Below are 19428 nucleotides of genomic sequence, written 5' to 3' on the forward strand. Positions count from 1 at the left end.
AGGAAAGATACCAAGGTATGGGTGTGTTGAATTCAGCTGGGACTGAGGACTCCTGATTCTGAGTTATATGTTTCCAGTGGTTCATTCTAGTTTGTACAGGTTTTATGTATAAAAAGACATTTATAGGCTGAAGTGGTTCTGGACTAGTTCATTTTTTTTATCCATTAAGCCAGCTTTTTAGTTCTGGCTGTCATGGGAACATACTCCAGTGTGGACAACTGTGTGGGCATGACTGGATCAGTGTCCCGTTGATTACAGGCAGGTGAGGACCAGGCTGGTGAAGCATTCCCCTTGGGATACAGGCTAGGAATTCGTTTCACCCCTATTGAGAATTTGAGAAAGTTGATATGAGTATGGAAGGTACTTAATTTCAAGACAGTTCTGTAGTTGCAGGGCAAGTGTTGAGACCCATCTATAATAGCATTCTTAAGTACCCGTGATTTGTGAGGGTTCCTGTCTAGCCCTAGAAGCAAGAAAATTGGGTGTTGTAACCACAAAAGAAACTGAGAATGTAAAAATGGGAAGAAGCCAGACTTCCTCTTCATGTGATTGGGGCTAGAGCAGGATGTTTCCAAGTGGGCAAAAGTATTCAAAAAATCTTGAATAAGGGGAAATACCTTGGGTTTGGGGCAGTTTGGAGCTTCAGGAAGCGTGAAATTTGGACTTATTTTTGTGAGATTTCCAAAGCAGTGAGGAGATGTACCTTGGGGACCTTGGATCCTGTCTTCCCCAACACCTCACCATCTGCCAGTTCTGGGGGTAAGGCAGCACCTGCCACCCTTTCTTCCAGTGATTGGGTCCCAACATGAAGGGCCCTGGGCAAGTGATCATTTGCCATCTCTGAACACTGGGCAGTGAGTCAGGTTCTGCCTCGTTTTTTATCAGCCCCCACTGCACGTCAAACCTAACCTGCCAACCCTCCCTCCCTCCAGCATTCCTCTCTAACTTCATCTTCCTTCTGTGAGTCCCAGAGAAGTCTAGTGACTGAATCTCTTGGGTGAAATGAGTGTGAGCCCTGCCCCCCACCCCCCCCCAACACTCCTGGGCTCCTGTGTATGCTCCCCGCCAGTCAGGGCATAGCTCCCCCATACTCTGGCAGTAATGAACCCATGGGAAACTAGGCTCAGAGCAAGGGAAGCTGGGGTGGGGATGAGGAGGCACACATGGGGATATCATGACCCTGGTTTGGGCGAACAGACCTGTTTTCCAAGGCGTGATGGGGAGCGGCATGATCTTTGAGTATCGTGTGTATACTGCTTGGCAAACGTTCCGAATGTCCTTTGAGATGATCTTCAGGGTGCTTTGTTATGTCCTGCAGGTTAAACTCAACAGTTTTCCTCCTTGCATGATGGACTTCCGGGTGCTCCCTCAAGGACCCATCATCTGGGAGCGATTCAAAATGGTTCTTGGCCCCAGAAGTCACAGGACTTGGGCTTTGGTCATTTGTGTCAGTGCCTGTGAGGCCATGAAGCCCTGAGGGTGCCGACTGTTCTGGAGGGAAGACCATGGGTGTGCGACTGAGGGGTGTCTGTGGGGCACTGTGGTAGCCTGGCCTCTCGTAGAGTGGAGCATCCTTGAAGGCATCCACCACCTTGAGCTTCCAGGCCTTGGGGTCTTCCTGGTCCCCAGAGTTCTGTTTGGCTTTACCAGGTTGACCCTCGTAGAGGTAGGGCTTCCTCTTGGACCACAGTAGCTTGGTCTTTGAGTTTGTCCTGGGAGGATGGTGGTCATGGGACTGCAGCCCTAGGAGGTGACCAATGACGCCCTGGTGAGTGTCCTCCTCATCCTCCTGATTTGGCTGAAACTCCATCTCTTCTTTCTGCAGACTGGAAAGGACACTGAGGGCTGAGTAGGGAGGACAAAGGACCAAACCCTGACCTTACTTTTCCTTCCCTCCCTCTGTCCCAGCCTTGCGCGTGATGCCACGGCTCTGCCTCTCTCCTGACCTGTCCTGCGCCTCCAGTGAGTCTCTCAAGGCCCAGCTCACCTCACAGTTCTTCGGCTCCCTCTTGCCTACTGTTAATATCCAACCCCCCTCGCCTGGCATTTAAGGACCTCCTCCTCACCCTGGCTCCCTCCCATTAAAGCCTCTTTACTCTACACCATCAGAACTACTGGTCCCCAGTATGCGTGCTTCAGATGAAGCCTAGGAGTGACTACAGGCAAGGCCAGGGATATGTGTTCTCAAGTGTGGAACAGCATCCACCATGAGAGAAGACTGGCTTCCTGGCCGCTTCTTGGGGCCCAAGACCTTTGCAACAGAGCTTACCTATGCCAGAGAGGGACTTGCCTTTTCCTACCTCCAAATTCTCCCATGTTCCAAGGCTTAACCCCAGGCCTAGATGGACACTGCCTTCCAGGCAGCCAAAGATGACCTCTGCTCTTATGTTCTATCCTTTTCCAAGGCATCCCAGGGTTTGGGTTGGAGTTTGAGCTCCCTTGCTAACTTGAGTATTCCTTCCTATTTTTCTGTTATCCACCTTCCCCCACCCTGACCTTCAGATGCAGGGATACAGAAAATGTAGGGCTCAAATTCATCCTCCAGAAATGTTCCTGAGTGAAACAAGTCACTGGCCTTCATTTGATGGCTTTTCCAGCCCTTCTTCACACTAGCTATGGACGCCATCCTAATTACAGCCTAGTAGGCTATTTGGTTCTTAAAAGAACAATGAGAGAACAGTGCTGGATACTGTGGACAAGGACCTTGATATGGATCCTGACATGAGCCAAACACTCCCAAAGCCCTCTCTGTCATCCCAGGGACAGGGTTTTCTGGGACAGTCCTCCAACCCACTGCAACCAGGAGAGATTCAGACCACTCGGGGAAATGGGACTGTGCAGGGGAAGCTTTGGTTACTGGGGGGTCCAGGGCTTTTACTCTGTAGGACAACCTACTCAGGAAGTACCTGTGGTGGCCTTGCCTTCTGCCTGGACATGCTTGCTGCCCCTCCCCTCTCCCAGAGAACCCCACTCTGCTCTCCATCCAAACACCCGAGTTTGCAAGAAGTAAGTTCTAACGTCCCACTGCATCACTGATCACCGGCTGCTCTTAAATTCCCTTTTTCTCTGGGCCTCAAATTCCAACTCCAGATGAGGAAGGAGAGTACCAGAGCTTCCCAAGAGCCCTTCTAGCCTAAGGAGTCCTGTCACAGCTCAGCTGAGAGTTAAGCACAGGGTGGAACCTGACAACTGGCTTAGATGTGCCCTTTGCTAGCTACGTGATGGTGAACTGGGCAACCTATAGCCCCTCTGAACTTCTGTACTTAATTGTCTGGAAACTAACAAAGCAGGGTTATTGGCAAGGAAAAAAATAGTTAAGATGTGTGCAGAACCCTGCACCCGAGATGTTTCCCACCCAGTTCCCTGGCACTGCCCACCTGATGTTGAACGTGGAGCCCCAGAAGGAGGGTCTCCGGAACTGGGAAGCAGCCGCTGTGTAGGGAGGGTGAGGTTCCATCTCATTCCAGTACATGTCCCGCTCCAGCGGGGGCAGATCTTGGTGCATCTCATCCACAGACAGCAGGGAAACCTGGTCACCAGGAACAGAGGAGGAAACCCAAGGGAAAGGTCAACTTGCCGGGTGACTTGGCGAAGTCACTTCCCTCTCTGTGGACCTCAGTTTCCCTGCCTGCGAATGGAGAGGTTGATGCCTACCTGCAACCTCCAAAGTTGAGGTGAGACTGGTAAGTGAATGGTCGGCTGCAAAGTGGGGTGTGGCGGGGGAGGAGGATTCCCTGTGACACTTCCCTGCAGAGCCTCAGGGTCCCCCTCCTTGGTTCCACGATATGGCTCCCTTCATACCTGCAAGTGCCTGTCGATGATCCAGTTGGTCTCAAAATCGTCGTCATCCTCTCCAAAAGGGTTGATGAGCTGTTCTGCCACCTTGGGGAAGGGTGGGACTCTGGGGGCCTTCAGGTAGAGCTCCTTGAATCTCTTGCTTCCCTCCCTCAAGCCTTGGATCCTGCCATTTCCACACCCCCACGACACCCTTCCTGCCTGACAACTGTCTGCGGTTGCCACAGCATAAGGCACTAGCCCCCCACAGATGGGGCCACCCACAACATATGCCCCTGCTCTCTGGACCCTGAACCTCTCTGATTCTCCTGAGCCAGCTCCTCCCTGAAGACCACAGCTGTCCCTAAATGTGTCACTCAGCTGAGTCACCACCTCTGTCTCATCTCCCATATCTTACCTGGAGTTGCAGAATTTTGCTTATTCATTCATTCATTCATTCATATCTTCAAACATTCACTTACTCATTATTTGTTAATGGAACTGAGATACATGCTGAGGTTGTGTTGATTTAAAGAGTAGTCTAGGCGGCCAGTTTCCTGGATGCTAACCCCTAAAATACCCTGACAAGTCCCCCAGAGAGGTGATGAGCAGCCTTAGGATCCAGGGGACATCTTGCAAGCCACTGGGGCACCTTGGTCAATTTCAAGCATGAAAGTGGTGTGACCTGGTTGGATCTTTAGAAACCAAAGATAACTGGGGAAAAATACAGGGGAAATAGGCACGTGTGTGTGTGTGTGTGTGTGTGTGTGTGTGTGTCTATCTCAGAGAGAGAGAGAGAGAAAGAGATAAGGACGAGAGGGAGAAAGAGAGTCCCCTGCCACCATTACCAAAAACAAATACATAAAAGAAGAAAGGAGAGGAGGGAGAATGAGTAGGAAGCAGACAGAATGAAAGACCAAGAGACAGACAGCACTTATTCCAATAGGGGTCCTGGGGTGCTAAGGAGAGGAGGGATTAAGGTGCCTTCTAGAGCCAGGGGGCGTGGTCAACCTCACGGCTTTTGTTGTAGTAAGCAGTGGGGGCAAATTGGAGGACTGAGCCAAATCAGTGGGGACAGTGAGAAGTTGCTGGACCAGCAGGGCCCGCCACTGCCACCTTATTCCATGAATTCCTCCCGTTCTGGACAGACATGGAAGAACACTCTTGAGGGGCACCAAATGGTTAGACTGACGGAGCTTTCCCTGTGTCTCTCTTGCCCAATAAACGCTTGTCCTTGGGAAAAGCCCTGGAAGCAGGCACAGACCTCGAGCAAGTACCACTGCAGTCTGGGTCCCAGCTTTCTCCTGTGTAAGAACACGGGTGTGGCCGGGCCTGGAGCCCTACCCTCATTTCCTGGCTCTACACCTCGTCCCAGGCAGCTGCTGGCCATGACCCCTCCGGCCACATCCCCAGCCCGGTGAGTCCTGCACTGGCTCACCTTCAGCCAACCCATGTAGAAGAAGAACTGCAAGAACGTGAAGACGGGCACTACAAGGTCCATCTCATGGCCTGGGTAGGCCTTGGCTGGGTCCAGAAACTGCCGGCCAACCAGGCAAGCCAGGAAGAAGCTGTACACTGCCACGGTCACCACCTGGGAGGAGGGGGTGGGGAAGGTGGCACTAGGACTAGCAGGAACCCCAGGGTCAGGAAGCTCCCAAGACTAGGAGTCTAGGACCTTGCTCTGACTTTCGCACTAGTGTGCTGGGTCTCTGCTTTCTGCTCTCTAACAGGTGTGATCACACCGCCTCTGCTGGGCTGCACCAGGCAAGAGCCTGGGTGCTTTGAACGTGGCTCTAGACAGAACTTTCAAAGTGGAGACTCAACTCCTGGGGTGACCCTTTTGCTCAGCCTCTAGGTCAGTCTGCTTCCTAGGTCCTCCTGGCCTTCATTTCCCAAAGGGTAGCCTCGCCAGTCCAGGGCTCACCTGTGTGTACACCAGCGGGATACTGATCCAGTCATAGCCATACAGCTGTCCACACTGAGTACGCAAGGTGCTCATCTCCTGGGGAACACAAGGAAACGAGGGGGTTCTGACTATGGCTGCTTCCCCAGGTTCATCCCCACCCTTTCCCCAGATACCCAGGGGCTGGTTTCTTGGTCCAGCCCCACCTTGTGGTCATGGGCAGCTCACGAAACCTCTCTGTGCTCAGTCTCCTCATCTAGCAAAAAGGAACCAGGACCTCACAGGCTCACTTACAGAGGGAATTGAAGGGATCTTGGGAGAGGGTACCCTGGGGGCTGTAGAAACTTGTTGGAAAAGATCCTCCACCCCAACACAGGCTCTGGGAAGAACCGCCAGGGTCCCAGCCTTCCCTTTGTAGGAAACCTTGTTCTAACTGGGGCACAACCCTCCCTACTGTGTACCAGCCCCACCCGTGTAGTGGGCTCACATTCAACAGGCTCTGGAGCAGGACAGGGTCCCGGATGCGACCTGTAATCCAGGCCTTCGTGGACAGGTTGGCAAACCACACCCAGGGCACCCAGAACATATTGTGTGGTAAGCTCAATTTTTCAAACTGCTTGTATTCCGCCCGGGTCATAAAACCTGCAGAGTAGAGAGAAGAAGGCAGCAGGTGGGAGAGCCTGCAGCAGAGGTGGCCAGCACCAGGTGACCAGGCCAAGCTTTGCTGAGCCCTTGGGCACCTTAGGTTGAGTTCCTTTGCTATTGTCTTGCTTTCAACAAAAAATTACTGGATGCCTACTACGTGCAGTTAAGGACTGAGCATGTGGGAGAAGTACGTGTTATTCATCAGAGACAGGTCAGGTATGGGCAAGGGCAAGGGGGAGGCCAGAGACGGATGTCGCACACCCCCGGACAGGAAACTGGAGATGAGGACCAGACGGGCAGAGGGAGGTTAAGACCTTAGTACCTCATCGGTTCCCAAGTCCCCAGCCCTTCCCTTAGCCCTCAAGGATCTTTGGCCCTACCTCAAACCCCTGTCACCCGAGGGTATGTTCTGGCCTCATCCCACCTTCAAGCACCTGACCTGTGCAATTCTGTCCCCAGGTCTCCCCCGACCCAATGCTCAAGTTCAGAGGATTCTGGCTCCACCCATCTTCGCTCCTGCCACTCCCGGTCTGGCTCCGCCCACCTGCTTGCACCAAATGTTGCAAAGTGGGAAAGCGCTTGTAGACCGCAGTGCTGATGCTGCGCAGCATGAGCACGTTGCCCAGGTTGACGTAGCGGATGAGCGTGCGCCTCAGCAGCCGGCCGTGCTCGTCTTTGCCCTCGACGAAGCCCGACACCTGGCTCATGATGCGGTCGGGCCACGGCAGGTTCTCGTACTGGTTCCACCAGCGGGTCACGACCAGCGTCACGTAGAAACCTGGGCAGGAGGGGCGAAGGACGAGGGGCGAGCGGCCGGGCTGTGGCCAGAGGCCAGCGCCGGGTGATGCCTCGGCTTCTCCAGCTTTCTAATGCGAGCGGGCCCGGCCCCGGCGCTCCTGGGAGGCTCTCGGGAAGGGAAGGCAGTTGGAGCCTCGCACGGAGGCGCGAGAGCCTCCAGGGTGATCTGCCCGGATCCCTGCCAGCGGCCGCAGCCCGCTCCCTCCCGCTCCCCTCCTGCGCAGAGGCTCCCGCGCCTCCCCCGGAAAACCGAGTCTGGAGTGGCAGCAGCAGGAAGACCTCCCCCACGTCTAACTTTAGTCTCCCTAGTGCAGTCTGCACGTGACCCTGGACTGCACAGAGCCACCCCTGCCACTGGCCTGCCTCTCTCACTCGCAGCTCCTCTTGGTCTGCCCTGGGTCTGTCGCGCGCCTGGGGCGGCCACGGGACCCCGCACAGCCGGAAGGGGGCGCTCACCCAGCACGAAGGAAATGGGGATGAGCTGGATGTAGCTGTCGCAGTACAATGCCAGCTTCTCAAACAGCAGTTGCTGTTCCTCGGAGAGGGCCAGCCTGGGGGGCACGGAGATGTGGACGCCGTGAGGAGGAGGCTGAGGCTGGCCCCAGGTCCAGCCCGGGCCAGGCCACCTCTGGCCTGAGCCAGGACAAACCCGGCTAGGCTAGAGGAGGTCTCGACTAACCCCTGGCTGAGAGAAAGGAAGGAAGGACTTGCTGTAGGTCCGTTTTAGGCATCACTGACCCTTGTAAAGGAACCCAGGGACAGTTGTTGAAAAGCAAGTTGAAACAGAGTGTTTGGTCTTTTTTAAAAGTATGGTGGGCTGCGTGTGGTGGCACATGGGTGTAATCTCAGCAACTCTGGAGGCTGAAGCAGGAGGATCTCAAGTTCAAGGCCAGCCTAAGCAACTTAGAGAGGCCCTAAGCAACTTCTCAAGACCCTGTCTAAAAATAAAAAATAAAAATGGCTGCGGATGTAGCGCAGTGGTAAAGCACCCCTGGGTTCAATTCCCAGTACCAATAAAAAAATAAATAAATACCAAGCTTTGTTATGAGTATACACTTCAGAAATTTAGGGGCCTATTAAATATAAAGTCCTGCGTTCCATCCCTAATACCATAATAAGACGTACTTTTAGTAGTTGATATTTTTCAATCCATTGTAGTCATTAAGGGTTTTTCAACTAAAAGTGCTATCGTATATTCTGCAAAGGTCTCTGTCCTACATTTTATTGTTTAAACATTTTAATTGAAATATGCTTATATGTTTGTATACATGAACTGTGTATGTATGTGTATGCACATGTGGGTGTGGGTGTGGCTTTGTGTTTAATGTTCAGTGTAGGCCTGAGAGCCTGTGTGGATTCAGTAAGACAGGCCGACAGAGTGGGACTAAGACCTGAGTTCCAGGGCCCTCCCAGGATTGGAGCAAAGTGTCTGAGATGCTCCAGTCCTGGGTTGAGCTGAGCTGTCCTCAGTTTGATTGTGTGTGTGTGTGTGGTATTGGGAATTGAACCCAGGGCATCGCAAATGCTCGGCAAGCCCTCTACCACTGACCTGCACTCTCCCGCTCAATCTGATTTCTTTTCTCTCCCCAGGCCCCAGCTCCGGCCTCCAGGTCCTGGCCCTGACCCCAGTTCACATTCATAGTTGACTGGCACACTGGTCCCCTAGTGCACTGGGAGGCCCTGAGGAGTTCCAAATCCATCTCCGCCCTCCCAGGTCCTCGCCCTGTCCCCAGCCCTGCCACTGTACCTATACACGAAGCGGATCGTGTAGTAGCAGAACAGGAAAATGAAGAACTCGCTGTAGAGCAGCTTGTAGATGCTGCCACGCCAGCACAGCAGGAGGCGGGAGAAGGAGCCTAAGCGGGCATTGGCCACTTGGCTGGAGTAGGTGATGGTCATGGCCAGGCACCGGGCTACAGCAGGTGGGCTTGGGTCCTGGTGAGCAGGCAGAGAGAGACACAGATGGGATGGGCCGGGAGGATCAGAGGCCTTAGTTCTGGACTGGGACTCACGTGTGACCTTAGTAAGGACACTTTCCTGCTAGGGGCCTCAGCTCTCTCACCTGGACACTGGGAGCAGGAGAGGTGGGATAATCTGCAAGGCCCTCCCAAATCTGACTGCCTGCGGGAGGTGGGAAGCCAAGAAAGTGGCTGCCCCCAACCTTGGCAGGGAAGACACGGCAGGTCTGTGTATTGAGGGCATGTGCCCTACTTCTGCACTGTGACAAAGACATAACAGCAGCGTCCACACTGGGCTTGGGTCCTCTGAGCCAGGCAGTGTTCTGAGCTCCTCTTGTTCCCCAAGCTCCCTCAACTACTGTGGAATGAGAAGTAAGAAAGGGACCCAGGCAGCCCGGTTCACTGCAGGTGACCCGTTCCCGGAACACAGCCTGATTGGCAGGGATGTTCCAATAATGTTTACTGAGTGCTGGCCCCAGGGCCTTTCCACCTGCTGATCCAGTTGCTTGGGGGATGCTCTTCCTGAGTTAATTGCATGACTCATTCCCACTTCACCACATCTCAGCAAGGATGTCCCCAATGGTCCTCCTACTAGAAATAGTGTCTCATTGCTACCAGCAGTGTGCTCCCAGCTTGTTTGACTTTTCCACCTAGCATTTATCCCTACTCGAGCATGGATTATATAAGAAACCCGCTGCTCGCTGCCTCTTTCCTCCTCCAAATGGAAGTTCCTGTTGTGTTCTCATAGCAGGTGCTCAATAAAAATTTATTGAAGCAGCAATTGGCTCTCCATCCTCCCCCACTTGTTCTGATGCATCCACAAACTGTGTCTCTGTGCCTGGTGCACAGCAAACTCACTCCCACCTAAGGGTCTTTGTACAGAAGTGTGGGAGTCCACATACCTGCACCTGTACTCTGTATACATCACACACATACTCGAGGACAATCATCCACCCCTGTGGGCCCTCAAAGTCCCAGCCCTGTCCACATGGGGCACCCCCTACTCACAGGCGGGGCTCCAGTCTGGTCGGACGATCCCTTGAAAGTTCTGGTCACTGGACTGGTGGGACTGTCCGAGACCCTATAGCCTGTGCCCCGGGCCACACTTGGAGGCTGGTACTGCCCACGTACATGTGTGCTGAGCGGATCACTTGACTCCTTAAGCCAAGGCCTCCACAAAGGAGCCCTTGTCTTGGTCCCGCCCTATAATCTGCTCAGAAGCAGCCGCCCACTCCGCCTGGCCAGGTACCCTCTAATTCCTTCCTGCGGGGTCGAGCTAAGAGCAGGAATCTGGGGCACCGTGGCCCTAAAATCCAGAGGTCGAGGGATCTGCTCCACTAGCATCCGACCCCTGAGGTCTTGCAAGGAAACTAGGGACAGGGCTGAGCCTCATCTTTGCTTTCCAGGAGCTACCCAGGGAGGCAGGCTCTGTCCAGGCCCCAGGGAGCTGCGGAAAGAACACCGGGCTACAGTAAGAAGTCCTGGCTTCTAGCCCTGAGTCTGCCGTGACCTTCGTGGTGACCCTGGATAGGACTCTGCTCCTCTTTCGCTTCAGCGTCCCTGTCTGAAAAGGGAGGTGTTGCACTGGAATTTCATCATCTCCGTAAGAGTGACAGAATTCTGCTTATACTGGTGAGGAGTTCTGATTGGCTGCTGGTGACGTCATAGGCTGTGATTGGTTGGCAGGACCTGTTTGTAGGTGCTTCACAGCTAGGGAAGGAGAAGGGGCTGGGCTGGGCTGGGAGCCCAGGCGTGGACACCAGGCCTGCGGGGAGTTGACAAAGCCATCCTGGCCTTTATGCCGCTGGCTTCTAGCCAGCCTGGGCAAAATGGGAGAGTGTGCCCAGATCCCCAGAGGCTGCTGGTTAGAATCTCAGCAGCTGATCTCATATATTTTAATACATCAATCCCTTCCTACGCCCTTTTGAGCCTCTAGGCATGATGAGTATCTACCAATCTACTCAGATTATATTGCTAAATGAGAAGAGCAGAATTCCAAGCAGCAGTGACTCTTGGTCTTCAGTGGTGGCAAGAACTGCCCAGTGTTTACTAAACGTGCAGGAGATCTCAGGATCTTTCTCCAGAGTCTAACTCTGTTCCCTTGGAAATGTTGCATTTTTATCAGGTACTGAGGGGATTATGATGTGAGTGGTATTGGGACCACACTTCCAGAAGCCCCAATTACAACAGTGACCTTGAGTCTTAAAATAAATCCACTCTCCCTCCCTTCCTCACCTCCTCCCTCCCTGTCCACCTCTTGGACTTTACTCCCTAAGTGTTAATGATGCTGAGCTTGCGAGATTTTTGGACACACTACTTTTGCCTTTACAATTCTCCGTCCCTGATTGGAGTGGGGAAGTGGTGGGGTGGGGGTGGGGTGGAGGGACAACAGAGAGGACAACAAAAACCTGTTTGGCAATGACCTTGGCAACCTTTCCAATCACAGCAGGCAATAAAGCCACATTGTTGTCATGGGAGCCTCTCTAGGAGATTGGGCCCAGCCTTGCAGGAGTACTTGCTGCCTCCTCACCTCCCATGGACGTCCTTGTCTAAAACAGGGAAAGGAGCCATCGTGGTGTCTCACGCCTATAATCCCAGCAGCTCGGGAGGCTGAGGCAGGAGGATTGCAAGTTCCAGGTCAGCAACTTAGAGAGGCCCTGTCTCAAAATAAAAAATAAGGGCTGGGGATGTAACTCAGTGGTTAAGAGCCCCTGGGTTCGATCCCCAAAATAGAAAAAGAAAGAAAGAAAGCACAGGGAAGGGAGAGAGTTGACTTGAGCCTCAGTATGCTCATCTGCAAAATGGGACAATAACTTGTGCCTCAGTGGCCAGGTGAGAATAATGAATGACAAAAGCGTTAGCGAACTCTGAACTCTCCAAGCCAGCGTTCTCCTGCCCAGTGATTAGCATTTCCAGGGGAACAGCGACAAATCACTAGTACCTGTGCCCTACCCTACAGTTGCAGACTCTGTCAGCTCAAGAGTAGGATTTTTTCAGGTAGTTCCAATGCACAATCTGGGCCGAGACTGCAGCTGCCAGGGGTTATTTCTCTACCTTGTCTTTCCTCTTCACCAATGCATACTGGGTAGAACTTTCCACCTGCCAGATGATCAATACATATATTCTTAGTTAAACCTGTGTCTGGCACAATGCCTGGCCCGGGACACTCACTGTGTAAAGAATAAATGAAGATCCTGCCATTGGGCCTCCCCTCTGGTTGCCCCTAGAGGGCGCCCTTGACTAGCTGACTTTGGGAAACCTGGTTCACCAACCACCAACCCAAAGACTGTCATCTCCCTGACCCTGACCTGCAGCTGTAGAGCCCTGAGAGGGAGCGGGGAGACACTGAAGTCCTTCCTCTCTTCCCTGAACCCCGGGTTCTCTGGCATTATCCCAGAAATTCCACTAGCGTCCCTTGACAGTGCTGTTCCAGTCTCCCTGTCCCTTTGAGATTCCCCAGAATGTCCGCAGAGTCACCTCACAAGTCATGATCTTCTCCCACTGGGTCTCAGGCATGAAAATGCCCCCTGTCAGCTGGGCACAGCTTAAAGCCACCACAGTCACCAGGTGACCCAAGCCATGCTCTGCAAGAATGGTGCCCAACCCTTTCCACAAGGTAATCATTCAACAAAGCATCTCTGATGCCCAAATGGAGTCTACCCTGTCTCCTGCCTCCAAGAATTCATAGTCAAAGGAAAACACTTAAAGAGCTCTAATGGAACTGCAAGGCCTTGGATCTGTGCCAAGTACACAGGGGTCGGGGAGACCTTCACAGAGAAGGGAGCATTTGAGCTGGGACTTGAAGTTTGTGTAAGAGTTCACTGAACTGAGAAAGATGGAAGAGTTTGAGATATCAGGGGAGTGGCCCACCAGAGTCACAGGCATTATTGAGGAACAGTTTGGTGTAGCATTCTTATCCATATTTTACAGAGGACTGAAATTCAAGGCATGCCTTGGTTGTGATATGCAGCTATGAATGACTTGGCACTGAACTCTGTCTTCCAACTTTGGATTCTGGGCCCTTCTGCTCCCACCATGACCTCTGCAGTGGAGGCTTAGGGTAGTGGTCTGTTGGGGTGGAAGGGGGGGTCTGAGGAATGGGGTGTGCACACAGGAATCTTCGACTAGAGCAGAGCCCATGCTCTCGAGCATCCCAGCAGAGATCCATGTTCGGGGCAGGCAGGGCAGAGCTGGGCAGATGGGTGCAGGTTCCAGATGCAGAACGCCACAGCATTCTCTTCTAGGGTCGCCCTGGCAACAGCATCACAGAGAGCCTGTCTCAGCTGGGCAGGGAGAAAGGGACCCGGCTTGGCTGGGGGCAGTGGCAAGGGGTTCTGGGGTGGACCAGCCAGGTCCCATACTGCCTCCAGCCTCTGCAGAGGGTGCCTGCCAGCTCACAGCCCTCTTTTGAACCAATCACACAACAAACAGGGCAGAAGCCAAGAGAGAAACAGAGGGGGCTTTGCACAACTGGACAGGGAAGAGGTACTGCCCATCCAGAAGTAGCCAAGACCTGGAAGGCCGAAAAACAACAGCTATACCCTGAGGTCAGGCATCTATACCCTGAAGGCTGGGGAGACTCAACATTCACACAGATGAACACGTGACCTCTGGCCACTACAGAACAGCCACGGGGAGCAGGGGAGGCAGGCCACAATGGGACTCACCTGGGTCCAGCTCCACCAAGCCTCGGGCTGCCAGTGACAGTGGATTAGTATGGAATAGGCCAGAGCTGGCTGAAGGAGAGGTGAGAGAAGTCACCTGCAGCCTTGAGGAGAACTCCGGGATCCCCAAGTCCTCCATGGACTCTGCCCTGCTGAGGCCAGTCAGGTGAGGACTGACCCACCCTACCCCATTGCACACTAGCACTGGGGCTAATGGGCAGGTAAGGAGGAGAAACTGCCTGGGGCATGGGACAACCTGGCCGTGGTCACACACCTCAGTTCCTCATTTCAAATGGGCATTTAAGCTTGACATGCTGTGAGCAAATGTCAGCCATTTCTCATTCAGTTTCTCATCTTGCAAATAAAGAAACAGAAGAAAGAGAAGGAAAATGACTTACTTGGAGTCCGAGGAGTTGGAGCTGGGGAAGGTCTCTGGCTGGGTCAGCATGGAGTCTCGGAGGCTCCACTGTGCTCAGCACTGCCCAGGGCATTGTGGGAGGGAGAGAGGGGAGGAAACCCTTGCTTCTCCACCTCCTGAGCACTTACTGGGGACAGGCCACCCTGAAGTGCCTTTGAGGAATGATGTCATCTCACTGTTGGTGCACACCCCTGGGGGACAGGTAGGGCTGTCTGTCATCACAGGAGGACAGACATGGGGGAGGATGGACAGGGGCAGGTCAGAGGAAGGGTAAGCCACGCTGCCATTCTCTCAGATCAACAGGACACCAAGCCAGGCACTGTGGCACATGCCTGTCATCCCAGCTGCTCAGGAGGCTGAGGCAGGAGGATCACAAGTTCAAAGCCAGCCTCAGCAACTTAGTGAGGCCCTAAGCAACTCAGTGAGATCCTTTCTCTAAATAAAATACATCAAAGGACTGGGGATGTGGTTCAGTGGTTAAGCGCCCATGGGATCAATCCCCAGTATCACAAATAAAAACATCACCTTTACCAGCTGGGCACAGTGGTGCACTCCTATACTTCCAGTGACCTGGGAGGCGGGGCAGGAAGATCACAAGTTCCAGGACAGCCTGGGCAACTTAGTGAGACCCTGTCTCAAAATGAAAAATTAAAAAGGCTAGGCTGTAGCTCTTGCCTAGCACACGTGGGGCCCTGGGTTTGATGCCCATCACTGCAAAGAGAAAATGAAAAGGAAATTGCCTTTACCTACCTCCCACGCAAGCCGGCCGGGCTGCCAGGCCTCTACCCCTCTCCAGCCTAGAGCTTTCAGACTCAGCAGACAACAGGACAGTCGGTTAAATGTGAATTACTCATAAAGAATGCATAATTTTTTTTTTTTTTTAACCCAGGACCTCACACAAGCTAAGCATGGGCTCTACCACTGAGCTACACCCCTAGCTTCTACAATAAAAAGGTCTTTAGTGAAAATATGTCCTGCATGATATAAACTCCAGGGGGGAAGGTTCTAGAAGCAACAACTTCTTCTCTTTTGGGCCTCGGCTTCAGTGAATTGCTTCATCAGTCTCTGCCCTCCTGCTAACCAACTTCTAGAACCTGGCTTCTCCAACTGAGGTCTCTGGCTCAGTAGTATCTACACTATTTGGAAACTTATTAGAAATACAAAATCTTGGCCGGTTGTGGAGGCGCATGCTGGTAATTCCAGCCGCTTGGGAGGCTGAGGCAGGAGGATTGCAAGTTTGAAGTCAGTTGGGCAATTTGGCAAGACTCTGTCTCAAAATGAAAAGAGCTATGGTTGCAGCTAGGTGGTATAGAAAAAACAACACAACACAAAAGTACAAGTGCGGAATCTTGCCCCCGACCCCAGACCTCTTCAATCAGAATCTGCATTTTAATAGCTGATGCAGGTACACATCCAAGATGCCAGCTTCAGACAATGACAAGAGAGCTCGAAATTTACTATTGTTTCCACTTCAAAAGTACATGTTGTTATAAACAATCAGGAAATTACAGAGCTGTAAAGCAACAACAGCAACAACAACAACAAAACAAAACACCAGTGGTGATTCTTTTGATATACTTCCTTCTTGTCTTTCTAAAAATTATTGCGGCAAAATTGCTATACTATGGGCTGGGGAGATAGCTCAGTCGGTAAAGTGCTTGCCTTGCAAGCACAAGGCCCTGGGTTCGATCCCCAGCACCGCCAAAAAAAAAAAAAAAAAAAAAATTGCTATACTATAAAATTCATCTTTTCCATTTGTTTTCTGGTTTTATCTTAAACTCATGGAATAGGTGTGTAGTGGCCTCTCTGTGGCTTAGGGCTGCATTTCCCAAGAAACAAATGATGGGGAGCATCTTCTCCTTTACTTACTGGGCATTTCTGTTTCTTCACTGGAGAAATGTCTGTTCAAGACTTTCACTCATTTTGAATTTTCACTTTTTATTTATATTTATACTAATTTATTACAGTACCGAGGATTGTATCCAGGGCCTTGCACATCACATCTTAGGCATAAACTACCACGAAGCTACATCCTTTTTTTTTTTTTTTTTTTTTGAGATGGGATCTCACCAAGATGCCAGGCTGGCCTGGAACTTGCGATCCTCCCGCCTCAGCCTCCCAAGTTGCTGGGTTTACAGATGGAACCCACTGTGCACCCTCTCTTTGCTCTCTTGAGGAAGTTCTCTGATGCATTTTGACCTTGCAAAGTCCGGGGTCATGAAAGATTACCCTTGCGTTTTCTTCTAAGAGTGTTACAGCTTTCGCTCTGGCACTTAGACGTCTGACCCACCTTCAGGTCACTTCTTTTTTTTTTGGTGGTGCTGGGGATTTGAACCCAGGGCCTTGTGCGTGCGAGGCAGGCACTCTACCAACTGAGCTATATCCCCAGCCCCCGCTTGAGGTCACTTCTGTGCATCATCGCAGAGGTCCAGTTTCCTTCTGCTGCACTTGGGTGTCTAGCTATCCGTGGGACACTCTTCCCTCGCTGCCTGGTCTCAGCACCTTTGTTGAAAATGAATTGGTGGTAGATGTGTGGTTCTCTTCTGGACATCATCCTATCACACTGATCTGTATGGTTGACCTTACGCCAGGACACTGTTTTGATTGTGTAGCTATGGAAAAAGTATGAAGTCAAGAAGTGCGTGTTCCTCAAATTGTTTCTTTTTGCTCAAGATTGTTTTGGCCATGGCTGGGGTGTGGCTCAGTGGCAGGTGCTTACCTAGCATGTGCAAGGCCCTGGGTTCCATCCCTAGCACAGGAAAAAGGGGGGAAAAAAAGAGTATTTTGGCTATTCAAGATCCCTTAAAAACTATATGAATTTAGTTGAAACGTTCACATACAAAATACAAAAATCAGGGGCTGAGCATGTAGCTCAGTGGTGGACCCTTGCCTGGCATGTTTGAGACTCTATGTTATATTCATAATACTACACACACACACACACACATCAGAGCCAGGCACAGTGGTGCATGCATGTAATCCCAGCAACTCAGGAGGCTTAGGCAGGAGGATTACAAGATAGAGGCCAGCCTCTGCAATTTAGCAAGAACCTGTATCAAAATGAAAAGGGCAGGGTATGTAGATTAGTGTTAGACTACAAACCCCTGGGTTTAATCCCCAGTGTTGCCAAAAAAAAAAGGCCAGTTTTATTTCTATACACTAGCAATGAACAATCTGAGAATGAAAGTAAGGAAACCATTCTCTGGGGACTAGGAGTGTGGCTAAGCCATACAGCTCTTAGTGACATGTGTGAGGCCCTGGGTTCACTCCCCAGCAATGGGAAAGAGCAACAACAATTACAATAGTATCAGAAAGGACAAAATGCTTACAAATATTTTATATTGACTTTGTAGTTTGCTCTACAATCTGTTATGGTTTGGATCTACAATGCCTCCCAAAAGGCTTGGTTCCCAGCTGACGGCACCACTGAGAGGTTGTGGAAACCTTTGGAGGTAGAGCCTGGTTGGAGGAAGGAGCTCACTGAGGTGTGTGTGCCTTTGAAGGACATAGGAGGACCCTGGCCCTTCTTCTCTGCTCACCCCTGACTTGCTCCCTGTCTTGATATTCTGCCTTACCACAGGCCCAGACAAAATGGAGCAACGTGACCACAAAACCAAAACCTCTACAGCTACAATCAAAAATAAATCTTTCCTTCCTTAAGTTGATTATCTCAGGTATTTTGTCACAACAAAGTAAAGCTGACTAATGCACCATCTTTATAATATTGTCTTCCAATCTATGAACATGGGATACCTACTCAGTTAGTTTCTTTAATTTCTCTCTCTTTCTGTGTGTGTGTGTGTGTGTGTGTGTGTGTGTGTGTGTGTGTATTTTGAACCTAGGGTCACTCTACCACTTAGTTATATTCCCCAGACCTTTTTACTTTTTATTTTAAGACTGGATCTCACTAAGTTTGCTGAGGCTAGACTTGAACTTGCAATCCTCCTGCCTCAGCCTCCTGAGTCACTGAGATTATAGGCACATGCCACCACATCCTTCTCAATAATACTTTATAATTTTCAGTATATAAATTTTGCACTTCCTTAGTTAAAAATATTCCTAAGTCTTTTGTGGGGGGTTTTTTGGATACCATCATAAAAAGAATTATTTTTTAATTTTATTTTTAGATTTCTCATTGCTAATGTATAGAAATATAAAGGATTTTTGTACATCAGTCTTGTGTTCTGCAACTTTGCTGAATTCATTTACTAACTGTGGTAGTTTCTGTGGGGATTCTTTGGGATTTTCTATATATAAGATAATGCCATTCTCATTTTCTTCTATGATTGCCCTTGCTAGGATGTCCAGTAACACATTGAGTAGGAGAAGCAAGGCTAGTCACCCTTATCTTGCTCCTGATCTCAGGAGGAAAACTTTGTCTTTCAACTAAGTATGACATTAACTGTGGGTTTTCATAGACGGCCTTTATCAGGTTGAGGAAGTGTCCTTCTCTTCTTAGTCTTATGAATATTTTTGTCATGAAAGCATGTTGGTTTTGTGAAATTGTTTTTATACACCAATTTTGATGAGCATGTGCCTGGTTTTCTTCATTTTCGTAAGACAGTATGTGGCACTGATTGATTTTCACCTGTGGAACGGTCCTTGCTTGTGTGACCAGGATAAATCCTACTTGACCATGATGTATAATCCTTTTACTATATTTCTGGCTTTAATCTTTTAGTATTTTATGGAGGATATTTGCACTCATATTCGTAAGGGATGTTAGTCTGTCATTTCTTTCCTTGTGATGTCTTTGTCTGACTTTTGATGCAGGTAATATGCATAACTCATCACAAAAAGAGTTATGCAGTATACTCTCCTTTGAATTTTTGGAAGAACTTGAAAAAGATTGGTCTTGTCTTTTCTTTCTTTTTTTTTTTTTGTGTGTGTGTTTGAGAGAATTCACCAGTGGAACAATTTGGTCTTCATTTTTATTGGAAATTTTCGATTACTGATTCAATCTCATGTCTGGGGCTATTCAGGTTTTCTACTTCTTCTCGAGTCAGTTTTGGTAGCTTGTGAGTTTTTAGGATTGTGCCCATTCTATCTAGATTATCTACTGGTGCCACACAATTGTTCACGGTATTCTCTTATAATCCTTGTTATATGTGTAGGATTGATAGCAAGTTAATTCCAAATTTTTTCTTGGTCAATCTAACTAAAGGTTAATTGACTTGACTTTGGGGATTTTGTTGTTTGTTTTTGAGACACAGGGGTTTTTATTTAGGAAAGCAAGGGGTACACATTCAAGGGAGAATGCAGGCTTAT

General features: G+C 50.5%; 1 protein-coding gene across 2 annotated transcripts; it reads right to left on the minus strand.

The window, feature by feature from the left end:
• Positions 1-4: 4 nt before the first annotated feature.
• Best1 (bestrophin 1) lies at positions 5-11712 on the minus strand. Of its 2 annotated transcripts, XM_047517324.1 has the most exons (11): positions 10087-10618; positions 8868-9055; positions 7577-7671; positions 6867-7100; positions 6165-6319; positions 5699-5776; positions 5213-5365; positions 3802-3882; positions 3378-3529; positions 1200-1826; positions 5-322 (listed from the first exon to the last, which is right to left on the minus strand). In XM_047517324.1, exons 2-11 carry the CDS (start codon positions 9017-9019, stop codon positions 304-306), a joined length of 1746 nt encoding a protein of 581 aa, XP_047373280.1. In that variant the 5' UTR covers positions 9020-9055; positions 10087-10618; the 3' UTR covers positions 5-303. The 2 variants fall into 2 exon arrangements, with proteins under 2 accessions (XP_047373280.1, XP_047373279.1); XM_047517323.1 differs by lacking the exon at positions 10087-10618 and adding an exon at positions 11609-11712 and having other exon boundaries at positions 6867-7671.
• Positions 11713-19428: the final 7716 nt, after the last annotated feature.

This window comes from Sciurus carolinensis, chromosome 11, assembly GCF_902686445.1.
Source record: "Sciurus carolinensis chromosome 11, mSciCar1.2, whole genome shotgun sequence".
Taxonomy (NCBI): Eukaryota; Metazoa; Chordata; class Mammalia; order Rodentia; family Sciuridae; genus Sciurus; species Sciurus carolinensis.

Bases quoted from the DNA above. Each gene is read 5' to 3' on its own strand.
- Best1 (XM_047517324.1), bottom strand. From the start codon at position 9,019: ATGACCATCACCTACTCCAGCCAAGTGGCCAATGCCCGCTTAGGCTCC. The intron at 5,366-5,698 runs GTGAGCCCTGGA...CCCTCCTCCCAG, and splicing joins TCCCGCTGGTGTACACACAG to GTGGTGACCGTGGCAGTGTA. The intron at 3,883-5,212 runs GTGAGCCAGTGC...CCCTTCCCCAAG, and splicing joins TCTACATGGGTTGGCTGAAG to GTGGCAGAACAGCTCATCAA.